This window comes from Talpa europaea (assembly GCF_964194135.1).
Source record: "Talpa europaea genome assembly, chromosome: 7".
NCBI classification, from domain to species: Eukaryota; Metazoa; Chordata; class Mammalia; order Eulipotyphla; family Talpidae; genus Talpa; species Talpa europaea.
The window spans coordinates 70,819,793-70,841,125 of NC_140074.1; the positions used below are offsets into that span (position 1 = coordinate 70,819,793).

Sequence of the window (21,333 nt, forward strand, 5' to 3'; positions counted from 1 at the left end):
CTCCGATTGGCTGCGACTCTCCAGCTCGCCAGCGCCGCCGGGACTAACCGGATGTGCGGCTCGGACTTCCGTTTCCGTCTCCTCCCTCCTCCCGCTTGTCCTCCGCTCGCAGTCGCCACCGAAGCGGCCGCTGCCGGGCGCCGTGTCGGGAGGTCGGTTGGCTTGGCCGTCAGCGTCGGTGTCCGTGCCGTTGAACTGCCCGTTATGGCTGAGCTGGATCCGTTCGGCGCCCCGGCCGGTGCCCCTGGCGGTCCCGCGCTGGGGAACGGGGTGGCCGGCGCCGGCGAAGAAGACCCGGCCGCGGCCTTCCTGGCACAGCAGGAGAGCGAGATCGCGGGCATCGAGAACGACGAGGCCTTCGCCATCCTGGACGGCGGCGCCCCTGGCCCCCAGCCGCACGGCGAGCCGCCGGGGGGTCCCGGTGAGAGCGCGGTCGCGTTCGGGGCGGGCGGGCGTGTGTGGAAGCTCAGCCCGGAGCGGGTGTGAGGACGGGTGAAACTCCTGCTCTTTGCTGAGCCGGGAGGCGACGAGGCGCGCAAAGAGGAAATGAGACCCCGGCCCCGCCGTGCAGAGCCGCCCCGGCTCGGGCAGCCCACTCAGGCTTGCGCGTCCGAGCGCTCGTGGGTGCTGCTGGAGCGAGAAGCACAGCGAGTAAGGTGACAGTCGGGCTGCGGAGCCCCAGGAGCCGGTTCGGCACAGGAACTTTTCGTGGAGCACTTGGTGGGCCGTGAGCCTGGCCTGGCCTCTGGAGCACAGCCGCATTGGCGCAGTTTGACCAGAGTGACTGGCCAGCTGGGAAAGGAGAGCAGAAAACTAGGAAGAGTAGTGGTGTAGTTTTTGAGGCATACAACTGAAAATGACCACGCGGTTCGGCTCTTAAGCACTTTAGGTGCACAGAATATTGGGCTATGCGGAGGAAAGGAAGCGGGAATGGGGGGGCTCGGGAAAGAGAGTCTAGCTTCGGAGAAAGAAATTTAGGCTTAAGAGAGACAAGACTTTTATCATTTCTTGAGCCTGTTACAGCTGGGGTTTCTGGAGCCCTTCTTCCTATAGGAACAACTTTGGTAGGCAGTGTTACCCAAGAAGAATTTAAGATTAGCCAATTTGACCTCTGTGCCTTATCTGTATGTGATACTTATGATTGTGGTGGTGGGAGGAAAGGATCAATGGAAGGAATGCTTTCAGTAGTATGAGGAAGTAGGAAATTAGCTAAAAGACAGGAGATGTGACTTTTCATTTACTGGAGGAAACATGCAATTGAAGGAGAAGAGGGCGTTGATGGGGCTGGTAGTTCTGTTTATACCACCCTAAATGCAAACCTTAAGGGACCAGGCAGGTAACATGAGAGAAACATGCTGGCTGAGCAACTAGGAGTGTTGGATACTGAGGTTTTGGTGCATAAAGCTGTTCAGACTCAGAAATCTCAAATTCCTATGTTAGCAGGCAGAATCTTTTTTGGAAGTGAGTGCTGGTTTGCAGCCTCTTAATTTGTATATGACACCATACTCTCTCCTAAGCAAAACAGTGCCCCAATAAGAACTTAACATGAGAACATGTAAAGCGCCTGAAAATGTGATTTACTGCATACAAACTGGACTGAACTGGACCATGACTGGGAGATGAAGTTGCCTTTAAGTAATTTGTCTGAAAATCATAAAATTTACTTTTTGGTTCTTTAGACACTTTGCTCATTTAATAGAAAACTGAGTCCTCCAGAGAAATGACTTGCTTAAGGAGTAGTTAGTTCTTAAAGATAAGATGATTACTGAGCCCTGAGTCTCCCCACTCTTCCACTGTACCATGTTCTGTTGCAGCTGTTTTAGGAGGGATGTACTGGGATAGGAGCTTGTCATTTCTGTAAAGCAATTGTGGTTGGCCTGGGTAGAGACAGAGTTGAGAGAATAAGGACCCATAGTTAGGGCCTGGCTAAGGACAGTGTTACTGTTGCTCAGTCTTGTATCCCCAGTGCCTTGAAGAGTGTTACACATGTATTAGATACTCAGAAAGGAATGGGCAAAAATGCTAGGTCCAAGGGTCCTGTGTAGAACCAGCAGATCTTATGGGCAATGTGGTGAGGTAAAAAGGGTGAGAATGTGTTGGCTGCACAGGTCCCTTGTGCATCAAGCTTTCAGCAAAGGGAAGGAAGGAAGAAATGATTGCTGACTTAGTTCCTAGGAAGGACTTTTTATGTGACTTAGAGCCAGATCTCTGACAGCAAGGTTGATAATAGTGCAGTGGTCAGGGAAAAAATAGTGCAGTGGTTAGCACTTTCTTTGGGAATTACAGAACTATAGGTTTCCTCCTTTATCTGTAAGTAGAATGTCCCTGTATGGTATCATTTGGTTAGCTGTTTTTTGGGTCTGAGAGTGTTCAAAGTTTTTTCCCTATAAATTAATGGTAATTGTATTCCCAGGCCCCCAAAACACCCTGCAAATTACATGAAAAGGAACATTCTACTTATGGATAATGGGGGGAAGCGGTAGTCGGACATTTTCTTTTTTCTTTCTAAGAGGCTTTCTAGTGGTTAAAATTTTGTGCAATCCCCTTAGATTGCTTGAGTGCAAGCTTTGTGGTCTCAAGCAGCTTGAATAACCACCACTGCTACCACTGCCCTGCCTCATTTTTTGCCGTAAACGGTGCAAATACGCACCACATGAGGGTTAGTAGGATTGCATCAGAGAGCACCTGTACATAGTACCTGGGAGGAGGGAGAGCGTCATAACACAGCCTGCAGGTGTAGGGGTGTGGGGGGAGAGGGTTTACTGAGGAAACAGTTTATAGGAGGGATCTCTCTTTCTGACATCATGGTGGTTTTACAGGGGTGTATTGGCAAGAGGCGCTGACAGATTGAGGAGTAGGGAAAGAACATACATCTCAGTAGCCCCAGCCTTGGGGACAACTCCCATGGAGGCTGAAGCAGGCCAAAACCAGAGAGCTTAGGCCTAAGCCTTTATTACTCTCTCACCCAGGTGGTTAGGAGATCTGGAGAAGAGATTGTATTTAGAGGTGAGAGGTAATCTGCTGGGTGAAGTGGCTTAGGGGCTACTGAGGAGGAACAAGTAGTAAGGTAAGAGGCAGTGTAAGTCTAGAGCTGTTGAGAAGCCCTCAGTCACGCGGACTGAGGAGGGAGGAGGAGAATAAGACTATTAAGGAGCTACTGAGAGAATATGGCAATGAGGCCCTTTTAGGTTCTGACAAGTACTTTCTTGGAGGAGGAAAAAGGAAGACATGGGAAAGGAAAGGTAAATTCAAGGAAAGTTTTCTGGAAGAGAGTAATTTTCTTGGTACAGTGGTGGGGCTGAGTTCAGGGAAATCTCATGCATACTACTACTGCCCATTGACTTATACTGGGTGCTGTCTGTACTTTATAATCCACACAATAATTCTAAGCTAAGTGGTAGTATCACTTTACTTGAGATGAGAACTGATCATCTTGGAAGTTAAGCAGTGGTCCAAGGTAGCAAGCTAATAAATGGTTCACTTGGGATTCAGACCCAGGTCTGCTTGACTTTAGGTGGCTGGGGAATATGGGAAGTTGAAGGTGAGTTTGGGCCAGACAGTCTTTCATATCTACACACTTATTTGGCCCATGTTTCTGTCTGGACTTCCTGAGTTGCCCTAGAAAATCTCCTACTGGGGCATCAGGTTGCTTAGCTTAGTTGTTCTTCCTAATAAGTCAAAGCCCTAGATGACCTTTCTGCATGTTTCTATAGCAGCAGGCCATCCTTTGACTTGGGCCACTTGAATGTCTATATGAGTACAGTAACTAATAAGAGCTCAAAGTACTTGCTGGTGGGTCTGGATGAGTCTGGACCTAAAGGACAGGCACCATGTGATTTCAAAGGCGATATGGGGTGGGAATTGCTTCTAGTTTTGTGTATGGGGTAGTGATCAAAGTCTCTCCTATTGGGAATGGCCCTGGGCTGGAATATATTAACTGGATAGTTAGTATATTAGCTATAATTATTAACTAGAGTGTAGGCCTGGCTAGACTAGCCAGTGTAAACTCTAAGATTTAAAATGATTTTGCTCTTTTCTGTCTTACACAGCAATGAATTACAGATGAATTAGAGGCATTTTTTTAAAGCACCAGAAGAAAAGTGAATATCTCAGAATAGGAAAGGCCTGTAGCGTAAAAGCAGACACAGAAATCATAAAGGAAAAGTGGATGTGTCTCTCTACAGGTTAAGTAGTTCTAGGTATAAATATTATCAGTGATACAAAAAGACAATGGGGAAAATGTTTGTAATATCAGAGGAAGAACAATTAATATAGACAATACTAAGATGAAAGCTAACATGGGCACAACTCAATTCAGTAGAAAAGGAAACCACATGTCAGATGTGTGGTTATTCACAGGAAATAAGATTGGCACAACAGAACTACCTTAAGTTACTGTCTCATCAACTCAGCAAAAGTGTAAAAACACAAAAATGTAGGTTCTCCCTGGTGGCGCAGCGGTTGAGCGCTGGGTTACGAAGCTGCCCGCAGCCTCTGCAGCGCCGGTTCGATCCCTGGTTGCTCCCCGGCCACCGGAGGAGGGTCCCACATGGTGTGCAGACCTCTCCTGCCTCCCGCTGCTCCCCTCAGCAGTGTCCTCCATCTGTCTGCCTGTTCTGCTCTGCTCTCCCCTCTGGCTCTGGTGAATTCTCTCACCCTCCGGCGCTTCTGACTGTACCCAGTGCTTGTATAAATAAATAAAGAAATCTTAAAAAAAAAAAAAAAACCACAAAAATGTAAAAACTCAGTCTTCAGTAAGTCAGAGAAATGGGTGCTCATGTACTGCGCTAGTTGTAATATAAATGGTAAATAGGGAGCAAATGGGGTTGGTGTTTTAGAAGTCTCTACAGTAGATGTCCCTGTGGCTCAGGGTTTCTACATCAAGAAATTTATTACAGAGAAACAGTTGAATATGTCCCCAAATATTTTTATTAGTTTTGGGCTAAGCTTATTTTCAGTATTTGATAGAATGCTTAAAAAATTTTTGGGTAGATGGCACAGAAATAGCTTAAAGTAATAAAAAGCCACTGATAAAAACTGTAAGACACTCACCTTTGTACTATCAGAAGAGTAAAACAGGAAAATTGGGTTAGGAAAAATATGAGAAATTGTTGAAATAATCAAGATATATAACCAGCAATTGAAACACAGCTCAAAGCCAAGATGGGTTGGTCATTGCTTAGATCTTGGGTTGGTATGTATCAGACTAACAGCTGCTCTTTCCCCTGACTTCTGCTAGAGTCCCTGCTGGGATTGAGCACCGCCTTTTTAAAGGCTGATTATCAAATGAGGTAAAATAAAATCTAGTTATCTCGTAAATACATGCATCTCTTAAGCGACCTTTTTTGTATTCTAAGGTCACTTGTGAAGGGCTGTGCATATAGGTTTGTTGTGAGCACTGAAACTTACTGTCTGTGGGGTGTTTAGCTCTACCTGGCGGTGATTAGTCATTGAGAATTTAGTGATCCAGATGATTACTGAGCGCATATGTTGTGGAAGTCTCGTTTTACTGAGAGAAATTTTTGGTGTGTGATTGAAGGATGGAAACCAGGGGGCTGAGTGACCATTTCCCCATTTTTAAAACAATGTATTGGTGTCAGTGAGACATACTAGGGAAATGATCTATGAAAGTTTGCTGTACTCCCAAAACATAGATAGAGTAACTGGGAGAAGCAGAAGAACTGAAAAAATGGATAAATGTTAGGGTTGCTATCGAAAATAGGTAGTTATTTTTAATTAGTGGGGAGCCAAGAAGACCAGTGGTCTGATGAAATCTGTTAACAGGAGACTCCCCGGCCCAGGCTTCTAAGAAAGCTGTGCTGTTTCCATGTGCTGCCTTCTGAAGGCCTGTTAATGGTGGCTGCACTAGCTGCTGAGCATTCCTGTTACCTCTTAGGTTCTTAAAAGTTCATTGTCTCCCATCTTCCCTCTCTCACCCTTTGCATTGTGATGGCCCTTGAAGTTTGAAAAAATTAGGAAAAATATTTAAAAGTCCTACATAATAGGTAGACTAACCTATAGGTCAACTAACATTATAAAGAATATAGAATGGGTGGATGGAAGCTGATTTTTTATTTGTCTATATTGAGGCTTTTGAGGGAAGGCAAAACAGCTAGTCCAGAGGGTGGTGTGTGCAGCCCTGTGCAGATTGCCTCTTAGTGAGGGCTCTTGGGTCAGGGCAGAAGTTAGCAGAGCTTGCTGTTGGGATCAGTGAAGTGACTGAATTAGTGAGACACAGAATGGGGTTAAAAAAAAAGATGTGCTAGTGAAGACTGGAAAATTGACCGACGCATGCTCCATGTAAAGGCTGCCCTTGTTTCTGAACTTACTGGCAATTTAGGAATGCAGGCCCAATATTCCCAGATTGTTTCCCTGCTTGTCCTTCCTCCCGAACTTGAAAATCCTGCTTTTGTGAAATTTCCTGACTTCGTACTTTGTATTTCAAATAAAATATGTTCAGCCTGTGGACTACCATTTTGTACTGGGTGGGTAATTTATCTCTAGGTCTTAATTAGAAAAACATTTTTCATATTTTTAAGATGGACTCTTTTGATTTAGCTTTTGAATGCTAATGAGACTAGTTTAAAAGTCACACTTTGAGTTTTTGTAATTTATGTTCTTTAAGGACATTGATTTAATTTCCCCTGCTCACATCTTAGTGTCTTGGACTAATATCATATGGGCTAGTGGAATTAGTAAGAAGTCTCAAATGAAGACCTTCGGGTGCCAGTCCTACTCCATCTGAAGGATAAAGTGTCCTCACCCCAAGAAAGCATCTTGGTTTGAACGTGAAGCTGCACACCTCTGCTTACTGAGTCATTCTAGACCACACTTTCCTTTGCCTTCTCCAGAATTTTCGTAAACAGTCTTGCTCTATGAGACTCTTCTGCCGGAATCTCAAAAGCCTCTGGGCTTGAGAGCTTGGGGATTTGACCACATTCAGGTGAAGTCATTGTTTATAAGCACATCTTGGTTTCATTAAATAGAAGGTAGTTCAGAGTCATATTTAGTATCCAGCACAGGGACAGCATTTAGTGGCTTGTTGTACCTGCAGCATACGATACTATATTACTTTGTAGGTCCTGCATTTCATTAGCTCTGATTGACAGACTAAAATCTTATGTCTTGCAGATGCTGTTGATGGAGTGATGAATGGTGAATACTACCAGGTACAGAGTACTCTGATTATGTTGAATCATAGTGGTCAAGAGTCTTCCTTACTTGTAAATTGACTGACTTAGAAAGGACCCCAGTCCTTTGACTTTCCTGGATATATTAGTAGCTGGTATGTTACCTGCCAAAGTGAAGGGATTTGAAGAGAAGTGACATTAATGAGCATTTTCTAACAATCTCATTGACCTAACACTAACATTAACCTTAGTGTTACCAACTTTATTCTCAAGAAATGACCTTTCATGATGACGATGATGGCTAGTTTGGGCTGTACATTGTGTCAGGCACTGTTTGTATTTAATCTTATTTTTCACAGGCTGAGGGACCTGTATTACCATTTTTCCCATTTTACAGACGAATAAGTTGAGGCACACAGAGGTAAAATCAATTTGTCTAACAAAGGTAGTATGTGGTGGGGCAAGCATTTGAATCTTCCAGGTTGTATTGGGGGAGGAAGTAACTCGTGTTTGTTTTTTTCCCTTCTGTTACGAAGCTTTCCAGTTGCCAGCCCAACTTGCATTGGTGTAAACAGAGAACTTTATAGTTTATGTAACTGAAAAAACTCTGAGAAGAACTGGTTGTCCTTGGGCCAGGAATCAGACTTAGTTTCTTTAGGACCCTTCTGTCTGCTGTTGGAGGTGGCAGTTGCATGTTCAGCTTGCCTTCCTGGTGGCAAAAGAACTGTAGCTCTTTGAGGCCTCTCATGTTGTATTATCTCAAACAAGATGGCAGTTTGCACTTCTCCCAGTCACCCAGCAAAAGGTCTGCATATCTCTCTAGACCAGCTGAAAGTAATCACTGTAGCTTAGGAGAAGAATGTGGTGTTTTGCTTATGCTGTGTTTCAGCCCATCCCTAAACTAATTAACTGACAAAAAGGATGACATTAGTTAATGGGTAAAGCCAAAGGTAGACAAACTTTTTCTGTAAAATAGTAAACATAAAGTCTGTGGGTCTTAAGGTCTTTGTCAAACTACTGTTGCTATAATGTGAAATTAAAAAACAGGTAGTGGGCCGGGACTACAGTTTCCCACCCATAGTTTAGAACCTAATTAGATCTGGATGCAGATCCTGGCCTTATCTCTTATTAGCAGTGAGTTTGGATGTATCATTTCTGTGCCTCAGTTCAATTCACCTGCTGTGAAGGGGCATAGAAACTTGCCTTTCAGGGTGCTTAGGAGATAAAGGTTTTATGTTTTTGACTCATGGAAAGTGCCAGTAACTTGGTTAATACTACTGTAAGCAGTACTCTTTTGATTTTTGTTTATAGTTTGATTATGTTAACCTAGTAATATTCCCTAGTTCACTAGGTGAAATAATTCTCTAAAGATTAAATTCTACTTGAGTTTTAACTCGTCCCTAAATCCTACCCGTTCTCAACCCCTCCACACACCATGACTCATATTTGAACTTTCTTCATTCCTAGAATTCACTGTTTTTGATGAGGTGGTATAAAGTAACCTTTTCCCTATTGTGTCATACCATTTAGAAGTCTTAGCTTCTAGTACTTGCTCTGTTGTATGTACCTTGTTACTTTGAAGATATCATAGTCTCTTTCTTTGTCAAGCGAGTAAAGTAAAACTGCTAACACTGTTTTTTAGTAAGTGGATTACCCATCTCTGACTTTTCTGCCTCCCACTCACGTCACATTTATTCACAGGTAATATAACAGCTCTTCTTCTCCCTTGAGGATTGTAGGGATTATGTGCAGTAGTGTTGAAAACTCCCTGTGTACATATCTCAGGTTGTGTTGTTGCTTTTAAGGTAATTCTTTTAACAGTTTACAGTAGCCGTCAGTGCTGTACATGACCAGGGGCTTCTAGCTTGGATAAAACACATTTCAGGAAGAAGGTTTTGGTACTGATAGAGTGTAATTGTGTTTTGTGTTAAGGAGAGTAATGGTCCGACAGACAGTTACGCAGCTATTTCACAAGTGGATCGATTGCAGTCAGAGCCTGAGAGTATCCGCAAGTGGAGAGAAGAGCAAACGGAACGCTTGGAAGCCCTTGGTAAGGAATCCCTTTCTGGTTTTTGGTGTCTGTTTTCAGTGGAATAGTTGACTCTGCGTTTATCCCTTTTTAACTTGAATTGGGCATAATGGTTTTGTCTAGTATTTGGAAAAACATTCTTTCCCAACCTAAAGGTCTGAAGGCCACCCTTCTGGAGATGCTCGCTCACAGGCCGTTGTGTGAGGATTGGGGTGGCCTGGAGAGTCACTAAGCATTCTTGCTCAGGAGGAGCCAGCTGGTGCTGTGGAAAGAGCTCCAGAATTGATGTGAAAGGCCATGGTCAGACCCATCCTTAACACTTAGCATCTGTGGGCACTTGGTTGCTCAAACATTTGCACAGTCTTATTTCTTCATCTGTGGAGTATAAAATCAGTGTCCCTGACCCCAAGAGTAGTCTGACGGTAATTATGAGAGTGCCTTATAAATTGAAGGTATTATATTCTTGCGAGAGACTGCACAGTCCATTGTCATTTGAAGGCTGAATTTAAGGTAACCTCAGGAGGAAAATGTGAGGTATGTTAAGAAACGTGTACAATTTATTTTTCTTACCTTAATATTGCTGTCAGGTAAGTTTTAGTATTTTTATGGGTGAGGAAAGTGAGGATTAAAGATAGATGGAATCACACAGCTCAGAAGTGGTAGAGTCAGAATTTCAACCTAGCTCTGCCCTGTTCAGAGTCTGCACCCATCCCTTCAGCCACTGTGCATGTAGTGGACATACTGTCTTGTTGCCAGCCAAACCATGTCCGAGATCAGTGCCAGCCAGCCTAGCCTTTGGTGAAGATGCATAAACGGAATATCAGCTGTTGGTCAAGATTAGGTGAGAGTTGGTGTCTGTACATGGTGGGGAGGGTATGGCAGAGTATGGGGGTGTTATCCATAGCGTGTCTTTCTTTAACTTCTTGCTAAAATTTGATTTACAGAACAGTTGAAAGAAGAGTAAAACAAACATCTGTACCTCCTAGATTCCATAATTAACATTTAGCCATTCTGGTTTATTTTTATATAAAGGAGGCATATAAACACAATTAGAGTTTTGCTTTTTGACTGGTTCACTTTATGTTAAAGTGAACTTTAACATAAAGTGAACCAGTCACAACCATCACATAATTCATGCCTAAATACTTTATTGTATTTCTAGAAATTGAAACGTTACTCTGTATAACCACATCAGAGATTCCCTCATGGGAACCACTGAATAGTAAAAACATGTAACTCCTTACTTTTCAGATGGGGTGACTGACACCCAGAACTAGGCAGGGACTTGACCCAGATAACACAAACAATACCTAATCTGCTATCACTCCAGTCCAGTTTACTTAATTTTAATAATTTAAATAATCACATGTGGCTCATAGGCAGTGGCCAGTGCAGTTATAGAAAGATAAACACAGGTCTCCTTGGTGCTAGCAGCCTTGGTCCGTCTTTGTTCTTTGTTTCTCTTCTGATTACACTTTGAGGCAAGACTTAGTTGGTATTCATACTACTGGAGCTTTTTATTCATTTATTTATTTTGAAGTGATATTTATTTTAAATAAATTTTATTTTATATTCCCCATACAATTGCACCCCCCTTATTTTCACCCCAATCCCTCCCCTCCCCCACCCCCCATAGAGTGTCTGGTTCATAGTTTTTTGTTGATTTTGAGTTTCACTTTCTTATAGTTATTCATTTTCCTGGTCCCTTATTTAAGTTTTCTAGATTCCTGCTATGAGTGAGACCATCCGGTATTTTTCTTTTTCTTTCTGGCTTATTTAGCTGCGCATGATCCCTTCCAGCTCCATCCATGTTGCTGCAAATTGCATGTGTTTATCTTTTTTGAATGCTGAGTAATATTCCATGGTGTATATGTACCACATCTTCTTGATCCAGTCATCTATTTTTGGGCATTTGGGCTGTTTCCAAAGCTTAGCTATTGTAAATAGTGCTGCTATAAACATAGGGGTGCAGGCGCTCTTTGGAACTGATGTTTCTGTGTCCTTTGGGTAAATACCTAGGAGTGGAATTGCTGGATCAGATGGAAGCTCTATGTTTAGTAGGCCCAGAAATCTCCACACAGCCTACTGGAGCTTTTTAAAATGTTTTTTCTCTTCCTAAATCTTAGCAAAATTGTCTTGTCCATGGAGAGAGAATACTTTGGTGCCCACAGAAGTTGCATTTTCATTTTCAGTTATCAAATTGGGCACTTTGGGAATAGTTTTAAGTCAAGATGCCTCCCTGGGGGAACTCAAACCTTTTCCCCTTCTATTTCAATTGAATTAAATTGGTCCATGAACTAGGTGTTTCTTCAGTTTCACCTTTTTTCCTTGTGAGAACTGTGAGAAAGCGCAAGATGCTAAAAGTAGAGAACCATGTCACTGGTTTTAGCTTAAGTGATTGCCACATTCTCATACTCTTCACTTTTCTGTGAACATTGAGGGAGGCCTCAGGAGGAGACAGCCGCCAGCACCCCTGCTCTCTCCTTCTCTTCCCTTCCCTTTCCCAGATTCAAAGAGATCGCATTAGACTTGCATTCTTTCTCCCTTCAAGCTGAGCATTTAAGAATTCTAAATTCTGGGTCTCCCTGGTGGCCTAAGGGTTAAGTCTCAGCACTATCACCGCCACAGCCGGAGTTTGACCCCTGGCCAGGAAGCTAACCCACATGGCACAGTAGAGCTCTCCTGTCTTGACCGCTGTTCCCCTCAGCAGTGTGTTTCAGTTGATCTGCTTGTTCTGCTCCCCACTTAGTCTCTGGAGAATCCCCTCACACCTCTGGCCTGCACCCCAGTTCGTCTATGCAAAAAACAAACAAACAAACAAAAAGCTAAATTCTTATTGCTAGTATCATTTTATAACTCAGTAAAAGAAAAAAATAATTTAAAGGGGCTGTTTTATGTAGTAACTACAGTTTGCAGCTGGTCAGTTTTTATTTAAATTAGTTTAATTTTTCAGAGATAAATTTCCATATTTGATGTGTGATATTCTTTCCTAAAAAAATGATCATTAGAATATGTTGAAAGAAGTCTCCATTCAAATAGTAATTTTTTGGAAGTAATTTCACCACCTTGAAAATGAGACACAATACACATTTTAAATTTAGTGCGTCTCAGTTTCTTCTCCACATGGCACCTCCAGCCCACAGCATCATCTCTGAACGCTTCTCAGAGCTCTCCACTCCACATACTCATTTCTGCCACAGACAGATGCATATCAGAAGCTTACTCTATATAGTCAAGTGGGAAATCCAAGTGAAATAATTCTCCTGATAGAATCACCTTCTGATAAATAGTAGATATGAAGTTCTTTATAATTTGAATGTTCTAGCTGCTCTTAACTAGCAGTTTCTAGTAGTTGGAGACACTGCCTTCTACAGGTGAGCACTGTAACCCTTGCATTTCTGGCAAGGGTCCCAAAAAGGCCCGAGACTACTTCATCTCGTCCCTTCAAGTAGACTCTGGCCTCATCAACACAGACTGCAGCTTCGGTTCTGGCTGTGGCTCTCTACTGACTCCTGTCTGGATCACTGGTGACCCCCTTCTAGTCACATCTTGGGGATTATTTCTAAGCTTGCCTCCCTTTCTGTCCCTCTGGAGGCAGCTTACTGAAGTAAGAATGCACTAGTCTCAGACCTGGGCTTTAATGTTGGCTCCGTCACTTACTAAAACCTTTAGGAAGAGGAATCAAACTCTGTAAGCTATAGTTTTTCTCACTGCTGAGCATGGAACTGGAGTTGCATTCTTAGAATTGTTATAAGTTTTAAATGAGATGTTGCTAAACACTTGCTAGATGTCCTTAAGGCCGAGTTTAAAGTAACATCAGGTGTCTGCTGCAGCAATAGCTGTGGCCTTTATTTCTCTCCCACTCGCTACTGACAAGTGTCTCTTTAGCTGAATGTCTCAGGAAAGCCCGTGTTTAGTGCTCAGACAATTCATGCTTGAGACTCCAGTCTGGCAAGCTTGAGAGATGTGCATTTTCTAGCATTCCTTGAATTTTTGGTTACCTGTTAATGATTTCCCTTTCTCACCCCCCCCACACAGTTCTCGTCATAGGAGTTTCACTTTGTTCTGTGCTGGCTTTGTACAAACTCATCCTGCGGTCTAAGTACGAATAGATACTCTGGCCCCTGTAATGCTCTGTTATTTCCTGGTTCCTGAATCATCGCTAGTAATTTTCCTAATAGTTCTCTGGCTCATAGAAGTGCTTCTACCATATTCAAGAGGGCCACCTTATATTTTAAAAAAGCATTAATTGTCAAACCCCTAGAATAGTTTGTGAGAAGAGTTATCAATAGGTTATCTAGTATCCATCCTGAAATAATGACAACATTACTAAAGAATCACCTGTAATTGCTTTTTCCCCAGTTGGTGCCCCCAAAAGGTTTTTTTCCTATTAAAAGTCAGTATTTCTACCACTCCCCATAAACCACCACCCCACCCCCGCTAGCTCTCAAAAAACCAGTGATCCTGTAAGGTGTCAATGGACTGAGGTGACATGTGGTGAGGCACTGGGAACAGGAGACTCCCAGAGCTGGGTGTGCAAATGGAGAAAATGAGCTTTTCCCTCCTTGCTCTGCCTCCAGCACACGCGCAAATGTGCCTGCACACAGTGTGCGTTTGAGAAGATAAACAGATGAAATGAACGTCAGTTTCTGTTTTGCCTCAGTTATATGGTCTGTCTTTTTCCTCCTTTCAAAGATGCCAACTCTCGGAAGCAAGAAGCAGAGTGGAAAGAGAAAGCGATAAAGGAGCTGGAAGAGTGGTACGCGAGGCAGGACGAGCAGCTACAGAAAACAAAAGCAAACAACAGGTTAGTCCATGCTGGTGCTGACACAGCTGGGTTTCGAGGATTTAATCCCATCCATTTCCAGCAGCCAGTGTAGGGGCTCAGCTGCTGCCTCTTTTAGGGTGAAATGTCTTTGCAGATTTTTACAAGTGCTTGAAGCAGAAGGGTCGCAAGTCTCTTGGGTCTTGTGAGTATAAGTCAGCCTGTGATTTAGCCATTCCAGCTGGAGGGAGCTCAGCTCAGCTGAGAGCTTGACTGATACGCATCGCAGCAGTGGTGTGACCCATCAAAAGGAAAGTCACTTCTTGCATCAGGTCCATCTGTAAAAATGTCACCCTGAAATGAAAGGTCGCTGTCATGAATGTGCCAGCATCCCAGTACTCGGGGGATGATTACAGCCATGGTTATATTGCATATCCTGAGGACAGCCCTATTCTCCGAAAGCTGCATTGTGAAGAAGGGTCCATTAGCAGGAAAATGTGCTTTGTAATTAGATTGCTGGGATGTTCCAGCAAAATGACATAAGAATTAATGGTTTTCCTGGTTTTTATCTGTGCTTAAGAAAATATTGAGTTAACTTTTTAAAAATGGCCTTTTCAGAATTTACCCACTCACTGAAGGCTAAGGAGCTGTGGAGAGAAAACACATTTGGTTTTCATCACCGCTGGCCAGCAGCTTTGGTCTGTAATGCGCCTTGTGTAGCTCAGAGGGGCAGAGGCAACGCTGCTTGCCTCTGCCGGGCTTGCTCCCCCTGCTGTGTTCAGACCCCAGCTGTGACTGGACAGCCACACTGCTCACTTCAGTGTGTATATAGGCCAGACCGGACTGCGGGTAAAGAGCTTTAGGTTCCTGGCATCACAGGCAGCAGGGGTCAAGGTGCCTTTATAACTCCAGCAGCTCCAGCGGATGCAATTCCTCCAGCGAAGTGTGAACTGACAACTATAGCAGAACAGGTGGGCTTTTACACATAGCAGCCTTTAGCTACTACTTTGGCCATACTTGGCCAAAAGTTCTGTCAGCTTCCCTCTGGGTGCCATGCTCAAGCCTCCTTCCTGGAGGATGCACTCTCAGGCATGGCTGTTGGCATCTCTGACAGGTATGGCGATGGCCATTCTCTTGTCTGAGTGTCAAGCTCCTGAGGTTGGATCAGCTGCCGGTGTGTCTGCTGAGCTGGCGGTTAATATGAAGTGCTGGCAGGTTGTTGCATGCCCTGTGCTTGTTCAAGGTGCTTCCCAGATGCACATATCTAAGGAAAGGTGACAGGTGCTTGGTGCAAATACTGTGTGAAGCTGTTATCCACAGGCTGCCTCCGTGGTGCTGCTCTGAAGTGGTTGGTATAATCAGGCTGACCCTTCTGGTTTGGGGGCCCTGAGTCAAATTTCAGAGTTCAAAAATGATTGTAGACATGTTTTTAAACCAGATTTGTTAAACTGTATCCCTTCTGTAAAGAAAGGAGTCTTTCTGGCCACAGTATCAGCTGTCCTTAGGATGATCTTAGCTGTTTTTAGGAGCGCAGTCTTAAGACGTTAGTCCCTGCAGACACTGATTTGGGACGTTGGTGTGTTTCTTTACTTGGGATTGTAGAAGATTGGGTTGGATGGATTGATCGATGAATCCCAGAAGTTCAGAGAACTCACCACTTTCTAAGAATGGAGAGCTATTTAGAAACGGGATCACTTGCTGTGTGGAAAACTCTCAGCCAAGGGCAGGACCCTGAGTATGTGCAGCTAGTGGCACACTAGCTTCATGGACAGAGGGATGTTTCCAATGATTCTTCAGAGGGAGCCATTATAGAAGCACTTTGGGAGACTTCTTTCAGGGGCATATGCCTTCCCCTGGAGATTTCGGTAATGCTGACTGCTTCCCCTCCCACATTTGATATTAAATTTTAAAGTCCTAACCCTATATGTAAAGTGACTCTTCTTTCTCCTTGTCTATAGGTGTAAGTGAATATCGTAAGAAAGTTAGGGTGCTAATTTCCAGCAAGTGTCTTTCTCCCTGGATGTTTAAGGGGACCACAAAGATAAGATAGAGATATTTGAAAGAGGAGACTGGGGCAAGGTAGGGTCTATTTTTGAGAATATCATTAAGCTTCTTGACTTCCAGATGCCCTCACCCAGAGCCTTGGGAGCACATCTGTACCAGGCACTGCTAGGTGGGGGCGGGGGCAGATGAAATCAACAGACAGCCTTGCCCTCACAGTTTAGTGTCCTCAGCTTGCATCTCCCTCCTTTATCCCAAGTTGGAGCCTATATGTCTTACACAGAAGCCATGAATTACTAAGTGATGGCCAGTGGAAAAGAATTCTCTTTTCATAGGAGCCAGTCTGAAGAGTCATTGGCTCCTACAGTTGGATAATTTTACTGATCAAGAATATGGCCCCAGCCCATATTCCTTTCCAAACCACATCAGAAACACCCCCAATTATAGGTAGCTTTGTGCAGACCTGTCAAGTCTTGCAAAAGCTTGCAGAATCCATGGTTCTCAGTGATGGTAGACATTTTTTCCCATACCCACTCTGGTCTTGAAATGTCTGTGGGCCTCTTGAGTGCCCTGGGGTGGGACCTGAAGGCGGTCCTCTTTCTCCCCCTCCCTGGATTCCCTTGTCTCACCTGAAGGTTGCTGCCCTCAGGCCCCTCTCTTGTTTATTTTTTCAGGCCCCCTTGACTAGAGGGTGAAGAACAAACAGGTCAGGGGCTGCCTGTGTTTGGCGTGCATGGTTTTCACTTCCCTCTGTGGCTGTCACTTTGACAGGGCAGTGTTGGCACCGACACTTTAGTCTTGGGGCTTACTGCAAAGGAGCTAGAACCCCTGACATTCAAGCTTTTTGATGTCTTAGAGATGCCTTGACAGGAGTCTTGGAACCTTTATTTTCTTCCAACAGAAGTGAGCACAGTTGAAATCCGTTAGGTTTAGTCCTTTGTGTAAACTACAAGGATTGTGGGTTTACAAGGTGCCTGCCTTTCCTTTCCCTCCCACTCATTCTGCCCACAAACAACTCTTTTTTTTCTTGCTGACTCACTTTGAGTTGCAGTCAGGCTGTTCCTTTTGCTTTCTTTAAATTTCCACAAAACCAAAATGGAAAAGAAGGGTATGTGTGAGTTTAAAAATAAACTGAAAATTACTAGAATTTCCCTTCAAATAAATGTGGCACTTAGGTTAATGACCAAGCATGATTGTCTATAAAAATGCCTTTTCTACTTCCATGCCCCAGACTAACCTGGCAAAGGACAGGGTAGGGATTCCTTGAGGAAGGGTCCCTGCCCACCCATAGTAGACACTATGGGCTGGTCGGGCTCCAGAATTCAGCCAGGGACAAGACAAAGCCTGTTTCCTGCAGTGTAAACTCTCTACCCAGCATGGCCCCCTTCATGAAGGTTCCAGATCCCTACCTTCTTGATCCAGTCCTGATGTGAGAGTTGAGGGCGGAAGTCCTGGCCTCTGAGCTGTACCTTGTGAAAGTCAAGTCTGGCACAGACTGCCGGCATGGTAAGGGATACAGAGCTAGAGCCAGGATCTTCATCTACGGGTTTTTCCACCAGCCCATTAGCATTTTTATCTTAAGGTGGGGAGTCTGAAAGGACCTGTATTCCCAGGAGACTGAAAATTGCTCCCATCCAGCCAGTGTGGGGAAGCAGTAGTCCCAGCTACAGCTGGCTCTGGGACCTGTGGCATCTGGTGTCTGGCAGCCTCCATGCCCAGTGGTGCTGACTGGGACTGTCAGAAGGGTAGCCTGGTTTCCTGAGCACACGCCAGCTGGGAAGAAGCGTTAATGTAGAATGAGGAGAGCCAGGCAGCTTGGGTTGAGTTCCGCCGGCGCCGCTTGTGTCTGAATTGCTTCATCTCTAAGCGTCGGGCAGTGCTCAGAGCCCTAGGTTGTTAGGATCGAGGAGCAAATCAACATAATGTCTGTAAAAGGGCTTAGCCCATAAGGGGGTGCTTATGAAATGCTGGTTGTTGCTGGGTGAGGCAGCGGGAGGGGGTGAAGCTGGCAGTGTCTACACTGGAGCATCCTGGTGGCGATGGCCAGCGGGAGAGTTGCCCCTGCTGGGGCCTCCAGCACTGAAGCCCGCTGGGTTAGGACGGAGCCTTGGGAGCAGCTCTCCAGAGCACATGTGAGCCTCTACTGTGGATTTCAGATGTTTCTGCTTCTCAATGTTCTCTCTTTTTTCCTGCCTGCTTGCCTGCCTTTTGGACCTCTTGCTGTCTAGGGTGGCAGATGAAGCTTTCTACAAACAACCCTTCGCTGACGTGATTGGTTATGTGTATGTTGCAAAACTAATTCCTTTTCTTTTGATTCTTTTTACTTTTCATTTAGAATTAATGCTCCTTTTATGTCACAAGTTTCTTTGCTTTTTAAATTATTTCAAATTGGCACTGTGGGGGCTGCCTACAAGTTGATAAGCTGGGGGTGTGAGCCACTGATTGTCTTGCAGAATCATGACGCCCTTTCCAAATGTGGGTCATTCATGGTCTTGTCTGGGCAGGCCTTGGGGCAGGGGTGGGTTCTGACCTGTTGCTGCCCCCACTGCTGCTTGCCTGCTCCAGGTGGGAAGGCAAAGTCTCGGGCTAAGGAGCCAGTGAGGGCAGCATTTTCTGCGCTTGATTCCTTTGAAGAACAAGGGTTGGTAGCCTTTTCCTTAGAGCAGAGGGTGGTCCCCATGTAATCGTCTATGGTTTTCCATGTTGGAAATTGTTTAGTGGCCAGTGTCTGATGCCCTGTCTTAGCTTCCCTGACACAAAAGACCCCCCCTGCAACTTTGAGGTCAAGATAGCTAAAGCTGTCTGATATGGGCCTCCTTGGCCTCCCTCAAAGAAAACTGCATATCCTCTGGAAAAGCTTTTTATTTAAAGGTTGTTGCTATCGAAGCATTATTAATGAAGACTTGGAATCAGCTCCTGCTGCTTCCGCCTTAAAAATTAGAACTAGCTTTGGCTGTAGGGAGCTGAGGGCGGATGGATGAGGAGGGTGGGCAGTAGGCCGAAGTCTGTAGCACCTCCTAGGGACTATGTCCTGATGTTCCTCCCTTTGAACTTTGAATACAGAACTGGGTTTCCTGGGCCCCCAGATGCATTTGCAACGAATCTTGTGAAATGCTGGACTTACAGGTGGTGTTGGATCTGACTTTTGCACATTCTCTCTGGAGTAGAAGTGGAGACTGGAAAGGTCGAGTCTGGGTTTGCTGGGCGGCGGGGTGGCCCAGCAAAGCCAGCTGCACGTTCCCAAGCGTAGAGTGAGTGGCAAGGGCATGTCTAGCTTACTGACCATCTGCATTGAGCTCATTCTCATTTTCTATATCTGACCTAAAGTTTCTCCTGTTTCTTTTCTTCTCTTCACCTTAAGCACAAACATAAACCATCCTTGCTACAGCCTAGAACAGTTAAGTAAACCTTTCTCACTGCCCCTAACTGTGTGTGCCATGAAGTTGCAGTGTTGTAGTGGCTCTGGGCTTCAGCGGTGTCTGCCACGGCCATCCCTGTGAGAGTGCCACCCTGTCCCCACAGACCAGTCATCTCCATTGCTTTTGCTTTGCCCGTGATGCTTGTTGGAGTAGATGAATATAGTGTGTCTTCCTGCCTCCTACCAATGTCCTTTCGGCTGTAGCTCCCACCAGTTTAGGTCTCAACTGGGGGGGTGGGCTGACCTTGTCGTGAAAGAATGTTGAAGCAGCATCTTCCCCAAAGCCCTCCCATGGGTTGGCTCTTTAGCCATCGGGCGTCCGTCCCCGCCCATGGGCCCTGAGCGGCCCAAGGCACCTGGCTGGAGGGGAAATGACCAACTTTTGGCTGAACTGGAGAATGTCCTAACAAACCCCCTTCCAGAATGGCTTGACTCTCTAGTGCCTGCTAGCATGGAAGCTTTGTCTTGAATTCCTTTTGATCTGCCTCTTTCTCGCCAGCCTTAGGAATACATCCAGAGGCTATCGTGCAGTGACCTGTGCGCATTTCAGAAGTCTCAAAATTTACTTGAAACTCAGGGCCGCCCAACATGAACTACTGCTTAAGTTCTTGATCAGCCTCCTGTCTTGCTCTTGTTAATGAAGGCAGTGTGTCGCTGGCCAAGGACTTGCTTTTTTTTTAATGCTCTGTCTCGACAGAGAGAGAGAGAGAGAGAGAGAGAGTGAGCCCTGAACCAAACACCTGTATTCCAACATTTTACACAGCACTCCAGGCACCTAGTGCCTAGGGGAGCTAGCCACGTGTCTGCCCTAGACCAGGGGCTGTTACTCTTTGGAAAACCAGAAGGCCGTTAAATCTGGCATAGAGAGGCAGTTGCTTTTTGTAACAAGGCAGTGGCCACATAGCTGAGGGGAGGTTCTCCAAACCAACATACTTTGTTGTTGCTTCCAGGGCAGCAGAAGAAGCCTTTGTAAACGACATTGATGAGTCATCCCCAGGCACTGAGTGGGAACGGGTGGCCCGGCTGTGTGACTTTAATCCCAAGTCCAGCAAGCAGGCCAAAGACGTCTCCCGCATGCGCTCTGTCCTCATCTCCCTCAAGCAGGCCCCCCTGGTGCACTGAAGAGCCACCCCGTGGAACACTACATCTGCAATATCTTAATCCTACTGAGTGAAGCTCTTCACAGTAATTGGATTAATTATGTTGAGTTCTTTTGGACCAAACCTTTGTCTTTAGAGTTGATCATTGTTTGTGATTGCATGTTTCCTTCAACTGTGTTCTCCCTGGCATTCTGAGAGGAGGGGGAGGCGGCGGAGGAAGAGAGGGAAGCCTCCAACGGTAGCCTCAGCCTGTGCTTTTGTGCATTATTCTGAGAATAAATTTCTGTTTCAAGCAATAAACATAAAGCTTCTTTATTGACCTCAAGATCTGCTGCTCTTTGGAGTGAGGTTGAAAGGGATGCAGAGTTCCTTTTGGCATTTCTAGCTCCAAGTTTTGATTGATTGTAGAATTCTGTGGGCGTTTTCATTTGGAAAGGGCGTTCCATTACTACAAGTGCATCCCTCGTTGCCCACCTAACTAACAGAGGTATGACCCCCCACCTCAGCATAGACTTTTCCCCCAGTGGCTCATATCTCGGTCCCTTTCTCTAAGATCTTGTAATATGTTGCAGATGGAACCTATCTGGGGGTCTGGAGACTTTTTCCTATAGATCTGCCCAGTAAACCTGAGTCAGGAGGGCATTAGCATGTGGTTGGCCCATTACTCGGGATGCATGTAATGTGTTGGGGTCTGTGCTGTCCCTGGCACTTGGCTCTTATTTCTGTTGTCAAATCCTTCATCTAGACCATGCTCGCCAGTACACTAGTCACTGGACACAGTGACAATACATTCCTGAGATATGTCACGTGCTCAGTGGCCACATGTGGTTGATTAGGTAGCATCCAGATTGGATGCACAGTGTGGCCTTCAGAATGTCTCCATCCCAGGA

At 45.1% G+C, this 21,333-nt stretch overlaps 1 protein-coding gene across 2 annotated transcripts; it reads left to right on the forward strand.

Moving 5' to 3' along the window:
* Positions 1-204: 204 nt before the first annotated feature.
* CLTA (clathrin light chain A) lies at positions 205-20,731 on the forward strand (the record flags this gene model as incomplete). 2 transcript variants are annotated; one of them, XM_084237509.1, is made up of 7 exons in its annotated part: positions 205-421; positions 7,132-7,169; positions 9,063-9,180; positions 13,855-13,966; positions 18,154-18,207; positions 19,287-19,322; positions 20,294-20,731. In XM_084237509.1, the coding sequence occupies 7 exons, from the start codon at positions 205-207 to the stop codon at positions 20,463-20,465; spliced, it is 747 nt and encodes a 248-aa protein (XP_084093635.1). In that variant the 3' UTR covers positions 20,466-20,731. The 2 variants fall into 2 exon arrangements, with proteins under 2 accessions (XP_084093635.1, XP_084093636.1); XM_084237510.1 differs by lacking the exons at positions 18,154-18,207; positions 19,287-19,322.
* Between the last annotated feature and the right edge of the window lie 602 nt (positions 20,732-21,333).